General features: G+C 51.4%; 1 protein-coding gene across 1 annotated transcript in view; it reads right to left on the reverse strand.

Moving 5' to 3' along the window:
- Nucleotides 1-7,162: 7,162 nt before the first annotated feature.
- ZCCHC7 (zinc finger CCHC-type containing 7) overlaps nt 7,163-10,000 on the reverse strand; it is an 85,802-nt gene continuing 82,964 nt past the window's right edge. Inside the window, exons 10-11 of the mRNA XM_027709096.1 lie at nt 8,580-8,697; nt 7,163-8,167 (exon numbers count right to left, since the gene is read on the reverse strand). Coding sequence (XP_027564897.1) covers nt 7,716-8,167; nt 8,580-8,697 — 570 coding nt within the window. The 3' untranslated portion in view covers nt 7,163-7,715. The remainder of the gene's footprint in view (nt 8,168-8,579; nt 8,698-10,000) is intronic.

Consider the following 10,000-nt stretch of genomic DNA (forward strand, 5'->3'; position numbering starts at 1 on the left):
AGAAATAAAAAATATAATATATATTATATATATAAAAGATATAGGGTTATTTATTTCTCCCCTGCTGCAGTTGTTTGCTCAATCACAACCTCCCCAGGGCTCTGCGTGTTCCTTTTGCTCAGCGTTTCCCTCCTGTGCACGGGAGTGATGGGTTTTAACAGTTTTTATGTTCTTCGGGGAAAAAGGAGACAGAGTGTGAAAGGCCAAAGGGGATTTTTATTTTCAGAATATTGCTGCAGTAATTAAAATGTTTGGAAAGGTGTTCTGTTCCCAGAAGTAATAAATAGCTTTTCTGTTTTGCCCCATTAATTGCACATTAGTTAAATACATGTATTTTTTAACACGTGTATTCACTCACCTGCTTGCTCTGACATTTAAATGCATGTGAAGGAACACCTTCACCAGGGGCTCTGTGCTCCTTGCTTTTAGAAAATGCTCATTGCACTGTCCTGATGGTAAGAGCTGGAGCCTGCCTGGGTGAGGACAGCAGGGCACCAGCGTTTGGGGCACAGCCGTGAGGGTTTGGGGCAGGACAGGCTGTTCCTGGGATGGTGTCACCTCCCAGCACGGCTGGGTTCTGCTTTTGGACTGTGGCACATGTCAGCAAGAGGTCAGCAGAGCCTCCACCCGTGAGGGAGAGTGGGAACAGCCTTTGCCAGGTCACTCAATGACTGAGGAGCCCTTGGAATGTCTGGAAGCTCACAAACCTTGACCAGAACACCCAGGTAAATGTGATCTTCCTGATCTCCCACCCCTACCCTGTGCAGAGCAGCTCCCAGCAGCTGAACTGGCGCTGGGTTAAAGATCAAATGATGAACTGGCACAGGGCACTGTGTTCCCAGGCATCCCTTTCCACTGCCTCCCTTCCTCATGCTGCTGCTCCCAGATGCTCCTGGAGCCCCACCAGCCCCTGGGGATGGTCCCTGTGGGGATCACCTGCCCTGGAGAGCAGTGCTGAGCTCCCCATGGAGCCAGGCTGTGACACACAGCACCAGGGGGGCAGAGCTGGGGCAAAGTCGTGCGAGGGGAAAGGGACCCACACCCTTTGCCTGGAAGGGTCCCTAAAGGGAGGGGGTCCCTAAAGGGAGGGGGTCCCAGCCCCACGCGTGGGGTCCTTCCAGCAGCCCCACGTCCTCGCTGCACCATGGGTCTGGCCTGGGAGCCCTCTGTGAGCAGGAGGGGAGGGCACAGCCCTGTTCCCAACCGGCTGCCCCTCGGCAGGGCTGTGGCTGTGCCCCCTCCCCGGGAGATGTGTCTGGTGGCCGTGTTCCCAGCGATAGGTCCAGCTGCAGTTCCCGAGGAACAATGCGCTCCTACTGTACAGTACCAGATTGTACATCAAAACTATTATTTCCAACATCTCTGGCTTAATTGTAAAACTATAATACAAATGACATTGGGGGTTTGCTGAAGTTAAATTTTAATAGCAAGCCAGCGCCCTTTTAATGACATTTTATACATTTAAATTGGTCATGATCCCTTTGGGAACAGTAATTTTATTCATGGAGATTATGTCTAATTTGAATATAAAAACACCACCAAAAAGATATTGGATTTGCTATTTTTCACTCGCAGGAGCTCTGGAGTCCAATCTTCCCAACTGACTGGGCTTTGGTGGATTAAAAACCCCAGAAATCCCCCACCCCAACTTCCTTCCAGCGAAGTGTGGTGGGGAGATCTGTGTGTGCCAAACCTGTGCTGGCTCCCAGCAGGCTCCGGGGTGTAGCCACTCGGGCCAGCCCTCCCGTGGTGCTGGGCATGGAGGGACCAGGGGCAGGAAGCCATGGGGCAACCACCCAGGACCAGCTGCAGCCGTGGTTGGGGAGTTCTGTGTTCCTCTCCAGCCCCTGTGCAGATCCTGGTGCCTGCTGGGGATGGCAGCTGCCTTCACCATTAGTCCCCTTCCCTGTGCTGGAGCTGCCCAGAGCGTCCCAAATCCAGTGCCAAAGTAACATGACTCCTGTCAGATTGGCAAGTGGGGCTGGGGTGGTCCTTGCCCTCAGCCCTGGCTGAGGCTGCACCTTGGCAGCAGCAGCCCCACTTATCCCTTCCAGTGACAGCACAGTTAGAGAGGGACAGTGGGCAGGCACAGCTCCCCAGGGACTGTCACTGACCCCGGCCATGCCTGAGGGACCCTCTGCAGAGCAAGGGACACTGGCACAGCACAGCCAGGGATGCCCACGGGCACCCAGGGGTCTCCTGCAGGGTGTCCTGGTGGGGAGGGTGCTGAGCAGAGGTGCCAGCCTGGTGGGAAGCACCCTGGGGTCTCCGCTGTCAGGGTGGCTGGCAGAGGACCGATGTGGTTCCAGCTGTCCTGGCTGTCCCTTGCCATGCAGAGCACACGCCTGCTGCACGTGGGGCTGCAGGAGAAGGAGACACAGCGGGTGGGGGAGGTCTGTGGATGAAAAAATGGCTTTTTTCCACCCAGAATGAAGCCACTGGGGTGGTAAAACCCCTGGGCTCCTCAGGTGAGTGGGTGGGGAGGCCCGTGCAGTGGTGGAGAGGCAGGTGCCTGTGGGGATTGGGGCAGGGCTGTCCGGGGTGCAGCAGGAGGGACGGCACCGCCGACCCCGCGGGGCTGATAACGGTGCCAGCGCCGACGGGCCCTGCACAAAGCAGCAGCCTCATCTCCGAGACAGGATAAACTGTTTGGCCTTTGGACAAGATTATTTCTGTTCAGAACACGATTGTTATCACTTAATTGAAAATAATTATCCAATGCAAATTGGCTTCAAGTTGGCAGCTGAGTTTAGACAGCACGTTTCCAAGCTGTCCTGAGGAGAGCTGAGCGAGAGGCTGAGACTGTCCACGGGGCTGAACAGGGAGGATACCGGGGGAGCAGATGTTCCCTTTGCAACACCTGCACCCCTCGAGGAAAATGGGGGTGTTTTCATGAACCAGGTGTTTTCATGAACCTGGTGTTTTCATGAACCAGGGTCCTCCTGTTTGCCTTGCCAAAGCAGCCACTCTGACAGTAGTGGGAGCACTGGTGCTGGAACCAGAGAAAGCTCTGCTCAGGTGTGACAGGGACGTTGTTCACAAGCCTGTGCCCCACCTGGGAGTGTCTGCTCACACGGGGGAAGCAGCTCTCCTGCTGCTGTTGGCTGGGAGAGCTGCAGTGTGGCTGGTGCCACAGTGGGGCTGGGGCACAGCCGGAATGTGGGAACCTCTGCAGAGTCCAGCAGGAACAGCCCCCCTGGAGCTCTGACCCAGTCAGGCTCCAAAGCCTCAACCAGGCCTGTTCCTCTTCCACTGGACCTGTTCTGCCACACACAATCAACCTGTCACTCCAAATGTCACCTGTGTCCTCACGTTCTCATGAGCGAACTGAGGGGAACCAGAGACCCCTGCACGGTGTCTCTGTGTGATTCCCCCCACACCCACCCCTCAGTGTCTGCTGAACCTTCCCCTTCTGGGGTCCCTGTGGCCACCCCTGTCTGCAGGGGCTGTCTGGGGGTTCCTGCAGCTGTTCCACCTTTGGTGTTTTCTCCTCTTCCTCTTCCTTGTTTTCTGCCTGAACAGGTTTGGATTAGACAGGACCTTCCCAAATGCACACAATGCCCACGCCAGTGCACAAATACACCAGAGGATACCGGGTTTCCACAACAGTTTTTCTATGATTTGACCAGACTGGCAGGTTAATTAAAAAAAAATCCCAATGTTTAAATGTGGTTTCATCAGGAGAAGTGTAAAACCTCTGTAAGAATCTCTGTCAGGACTTTTCAAACCTTGCAAAGCACAATTAGACACAGTCAAATATTGCCCCGGTTAAAGACTATTAATTTTCCTTACATTTGTCATGAATTAATTTTTTCCGCCTGTATCAACAGTGTTTCCTTTATAAATACAACTGGCTCCTTTACACTGAAAAATTAAATTTGCTCTGATAATGAACCAAGGTGCTAATAATCATTTTGCAATGCAAAAAAAGTGCAATTACTGGCTGCTGTGCCAGGCAGTGCCACGGGTGGTTGTCACTGACCCTGCTCTGTCACTGTCACCCACGTCCCCATCGGGAAGGTGCAGCGTGAGAGCCCTGGGTGCTCAGGTGGCACTGCCCACCTGTCCAGGTGAACTGACCCTCGGGTTTGCTCAGTGTCCTTGAGGAGCTGCTCAGTGACAGGTGGGGTGGAACGAGGTGTGTTGGTGAGAGGGAGCCCGACCCGAGGTCTGTGTGGTCACCGTGCACCACCAGCGCTGGGCACGGCACGGCCACGGACACACAGAGTTAAGTGACATTCCCAGCAGATTCTACAACAGTTGGACAGAGAGACTGACGTTTTCTGGTAGACTTAAGGGAAAGGAACGCTTTTAGGAGGAGCCAGCCCTGTGCTGTGTCACAAAGACACATCCAGTTCCTCCCACAGGTGTGCCACAGACACGGACACCTCAAATCACGGTGCTCCTTTCTTCCTCAACCTCACTGTGCAACAAATGATGGACCCAAGACTCCCTTTTCCCCTCTTCACTCCTGGGACACCTGCCCCCATTACCCAACAAGACTCTGACCTCCTGATCCACCCATCTTGTCTCCTCTGCAGCGCCAGGGCTGAGCTGTGGCCCTTTATTTATTCACGCAATGTAGGTTTCCTCATGCTGCTTCACCAGTGCACATCAACTGTGACCTCGAGACACCGTCCTCTCCTGGGATGAGCATGTTTTCCAGTCCCAGGCATCTCTGGAGTAAGGGCTGACAGTTCTTTAAAGCGGGGGGGAAGCAGGCGGGAGGAGTGACAGGCTGAAGTACATTGTGATTTAATAGGATAAAGCAGAGCTTGATGGAAGCTCAGCTGACCATTCCGGGCCCAGCACAGGGTTGTAACGCAGAGCTGCCCTTTCACAGCACCTGACGTGGTGGTATTTGTGCCGCTGGAAAATCCATCACCCCTTTTTGCCATTTTTCTCGTCCTCTATTCCTCACTGAATGCAAACATGTCTCCTGCTGCGTTATTCTTGCACTGAGCTCTGTAAGATCCATCAGCTGCCTGACAGAAGCCTTGCTGGGAGTGCTGGGTGGCACTGGTTACCAGTGACAGCTGGCACTGGACACAACCTGCTTTGTCCCAAGCAGTGCCAGACAGAGCCCTGGGTGCCAGTTTCTGTCACAGCTGATTCACCCACGTGCTTGCCTGTAGAACAAACCAGCCTCCCTTGTGTCCCTCTTTCCCAGCTGGTGGCATTATCCAGACTCCCTGGTTCTGCCCCAAATGCTCTGGTGGGTGCTCCACTGCAGATTCCTGCAAAGCCCAACACCAGTCAGTGCCAGAGCTGCTGTTGTGACCTGCTGGGACTCAAACACACCTGAGTTTCGTGCCCCAGGTTGGATGTCCAGCTGCAGGATCTCGTTTCTTTTCTCACAGCAGCAACAAATCCTGGCCTGTGCTGAAGGGGGCTGAAGGATGTTCCCTCACCCAGCTCCCACCTGCTTCCAAGTGTCACTGCATCACCTTTTTCCCTTCCCATGGCTCAAAAAAACCTGCTTTCTCTGTTTTTTACTCACTGTCCTGCAAGCGCAAGCAGCAGACATCTATCAGAGCAAAGGCTCTGCAGGGCTGGGTACCTGCAGGACTCAGAGGGACATCCAGGGGCAGTTTTACCACAAGGCATCATCCGGTGCTGCCAGTGACAGGCAGGAGACACAATCTGCAGCCAGGCTTCAGTGGGTCTCACCCAAGTACCTGTGTAGGTCACCTTGCCTAAATTCCTTGTCACTCCCTTCCCAAGGCAAGGCAGGTTCTGCCCACCAGCACACAACGGGGTGTGAAAAACTCTGTGTCAGTGGCCCAAGGTGAAATCTTCTCGGCTGAAGCCACTGAACATCAGAGAAAGAGCTCAGGACTCCTGGCTGATCTGACTCCTGCCACGCTGGCGAGGCACCTGCTCATCAGGGGAGGAGTTGGGGAGAACTCTGACTTGCTCCACACCTGACCACCCTCTGGGACTGCACATGGTGACATAAAGGCACCTCTTATGGGCAGGAAATTCACTCACTTCAAGACAACTTAGTTGGACAGGTGACCAAACTGACCCATCAGAAAAGCTGAGTTCATCTGGATACCTCACCTAAAACGACCCTTCTCCCTGAATGCCAGGTTTGTGCTGGTTTGTCTAAAGGCCAATGGGACTTTTACTCAAGTAGAACCCGGTACTGAAAACCAAAAAGGGACATAAAACACAGTGCCCAGGAAAAGAGTAATTTCCATGCCAAGGGAAAGCATTTTTGGGGATGGAATTAATTTTTTTATCATTAAGGTTAAAACCGACTTTTTTGGTGGTATCATCATGAACTTTTCAATCAAGCAATCAATGAAGTTAAGCAAAAATCAATTTTTGTTGCCAAGTATACACTGAAGCAAAGCTGGGCATTATGTTCCCAAGTACTGTGCAGGTGTAGCTCTGCCCCAAACACCTCTGAGATGGGGTGACAGGATCACCAGAACGCCTCTGTTCTCACTGGAGACTTTGCCAAACAAAAACCTGATGAATTTAGGGAGCACCAGTATGGGATAACACTGGCAGAATGACAGTCCTGAATTTTAACTTAGGTGCCATTTCCCTTTCCAGGTGCCCTTGAAGGGTACAAATAGTTTCTAATTTTAAAACAGAACTGCAGCACAAGGAGAGGACTTGCACCTCAGTGACACTGTGCTGTTAGTTACCATCAGCTGCTCACAAAAGGAGTGGCCACAGTAGAGAGCAGGTCACAGAGCAGCAGGGTACAGTAATTTCCTTTTCAAAACAGTAGAGTATAAATACTATCCTTTTTTTTCCTTTTCTCTTGCCTGAGGTGATAGTTTCAGCTCAGGAAAGAGAACACGACACTGCTCTCAATTATGCTTGGAATGCAGGGAAATGAGGAACAAACCCACTTTTTCTCATATTCCTCGTGTAAAGTTTTATTTGACTTAGTCCTTTGATGAAGCATTTCATTCTTACAAACCTTAAAACAGCACGCTGAATTCCAGTGTACAAAAATAATTGCATTTGAAAAAAATTATTAAATTTTAGCACAGTATGACTGGAATCAAGTACGTTCTTCATACCCTGCTCTCTTTCCTCCAGAAACAGCTTCCACACCAAGGGGAACAAGGACAGATTTAGTGTGAGATGTAAACTCTGTTCCATGCCCAGCTGCCCAGCTGGCAGGGGCAGGGATGCCAAGCACCGAGGGCAGTGGATTTGTGGTGCCACGTGGGAGTGTGAGGCAGGAAAATGCTGCACCCCGGAGTGCAAAGCAGCGACTTGGCTGCCCCTCCCGGGAAGGAGGGAAAGTGCCAAGTTCCCCTCTGTGCTCTGGAGAGGAATGGTGGCTGGGGGGATGTGCTTTACTAACCCCACGTTCCTGCTCTCCATCCTGACCCCTCCTCGTGCGAGTCCCCCCGGCGCCGGCCCCAAAGGCGCCGTGTCCCGTGGCAGCAGATCCTGCTCTGACAGCAGAGCCACATCTCACCAGTGAAGAAACAGACCCTGCCAAATCCAGCCTGCCCCCGCAATCCCCAAGCAAAGAAAAGAAACATACAGCCTATTCTGGAACCCATATCCCCATGTGGGAGCACCGGGACCCACTGGCCACAGCGACAGCCCTCAGGGTGGTCTGAGGGTGTGTGCAGCCAGCTCAGGGCCGGGCTCAAATTCATGTGCTAAGAGAGAGACAGAAGTAAAGAGAAGGCAGAGCCAGAGCCAGCAAATACCAGTGCTACCTGCCCACCTCCCTGTTACCAGGATTTCTGTTTGGACTTCTTCCTCTGCTGTTTTATGAGGAATAGATTGTCCTTGCTGTCAGGACTAGCGTCTTTCTGCTTTTTCCACTTCTTCTTCCTCTTGACACCTTCCAGAGGCTCCTGCACACACCCAGCCTTTCTGCCTGAGAACGCCTGAAAGATGGATTTGTGCCGAGCCCTGCTGCCCTTGCACCCCTGCTGCTTGCAGCCCCGAGGGAAGTCTCCCTCTGGGTCACGGCGGATTTCAACACCCCTCCTGTTCTTCTTCTCTCGGGATTTCCCTGCCCGGGGCACCTTCATCTGCTTGTGCTGCTCGCCATCCCTGCTCTGTTTCCCGTGTTGTCCCTTCCAAGGTTTGCTCTTTTTCTTGTGGCTGTGCCCCTCGAGCTGTTCTTCCTGCCAGGCTGTTTGGGGCTGTTCCGGCAGAAGGCCAGCTTCCTGCAGGTCTGGAAAACACAGAGTATTAGTTCAAAACCTAAAAACCCTAAAGCCTGGTGCCCAAGCTTTCCTTAAGTATGTATGAAATCGGACAAAAATTTATCTCTGACAGATATTTTCATGTCACCAGGCTATAATCTTAACAAATTACGATTTAATTCCCTTCCTGTTATTTTATGGCTTTTAATGTCTGTGGATTTTTCAGAATTAAAACTTGACAATACCCACCGAGTGACTTTGGCATAATCAATTTCCACGACAGACATGGATGAATAAAGTCACAAATCTTTTACCACTACCAGACCACCTCTTCAAATCCATGCACCTTTCCCCGACGCTCGAAAATAATTCCACAATGTTTCCAAAAAGCAGCAAACAGAGAACTCAAAGGCGGGAGGGATCTCCCAAACCACACCGTACCTGCCACCTTTCTTTTTAACCTGTTTGCTCTCCTCTTGATGTCGCACTCGTCATCGTAGTAGTAGACGAAGGGAGAGGTGGGGAACATGCTGCCCTGCATCCTCTTCTCTGAGCACTCCTGCAAAACACTCAGCTGAGGTGAGAAAGGGGCTGGCTCTGGCACCACGTGTGTGTCAGACTATTCCCCAAACACCTGGATCAGGAATGTGAATTTTTTCACCGGTGAACACACAGTTTTAGCCATGTCTTGCAAGCCAGGCTGACGGGGATGCTTCCCACAGTTCTCCCCTTTTTTTCCAGGTACCATGTAACAAGGTGCTTTATTCTCCTCGCAAACTGCTCGCTACCTGCTGTGCTTTGCTTCACCATCTTTCTCTTCTTGGATACTGCACACATCATAGAAACACAGAATCCCAGAGATGTTTGGGTTGGAAGGGACCAAAGCTCATCCAGTTCTACCCCTCGCCATGGGCAGGGACACTTTCCACTAAATCAAGTTGCTCCAAGCCCCATCCAACCTGGCCTTGGACACTTCCAGGGATGGGGCAGCCACAGACTCTCAGGGCAACCTGTGCCAGGGCCTCCCCACCCTCACAGCCAAGAATTTCTTCCCAACACCCAGCCTAACTCCACTCTCTCCCAGTGTGAAGCCACGCTAGTGAGCTCTGTGCCTCACAATCTCCAGGAGCTGTCAGGAGCTTTGGCCCACCTGGTATCTCTGCCCTCTTGTGTCGCTGTCAGCTCATCCCCTTTCACTCAGTCACTGCTCAGGCTGTTTCTGCTCTTTGTGCACCAGTAAAAATACTTCATCTTCCTGAACTTTGAGAGCCATAAAATGTCCTCGAGTCACTCTATTCCCTTGCTGATTTTATACAGTTTCTACCACTTTCTATGCAAGTAATTACCACCAGCTCCTCCCATATAATTTCTAATTATTTTCACGGCAGCCTTAAAAATTAAATAATTAATTTACAGCATCCCTAATAATTACTAATTAATTTTACAGCAGCCTTACTTGTATCCATGTATGGCTGTCTTCTTCCGGTGTCATTTTTTGACAGTTCAGTAAAATTAAAGTAACCTAAAGGTCCAAGCTTTTAACAAAACATATTGGGTAGTTGTAGGGGCTGACACACAAGAGCAGGTGGAAGGGAAGGGAGGAATTTGCTTGCAATTTGCTGGTTTTAAGCCATAGAAAACAATAAACTAAACCCATTCAGTGCATGAACAGCATTCGTTTTCTGGAATACTTGTGGCTCCTGCCCTTATTCCATGAAAGGAAAACCTCAAATATTTGCTTTGTGTTGGTATTTGCAGGTACAGAGCTGAACTTCTCACAACAGGCACTGAAAAAGGTGATAAATATCATCAAAACACCCTGGAAGATGCAGCACACCTCCACTTAAGGCTCACGACATCTC

Source organism: Neopelma chrysocephalum, unplaced genomic scaffold (assembly GCF_003984885.1).
Source record: "Neopelma chrysocephalum unplaced genomic scaffold, ASM398488v2 Primary Assembly neopelma1_96687, whole genome shotgun sequence".
NCBI lineage: Eukaryota > Metazoa > Chordata > Aves > Passeriformes > Pipridae > Neopelma > Neopelma chrysocephalum.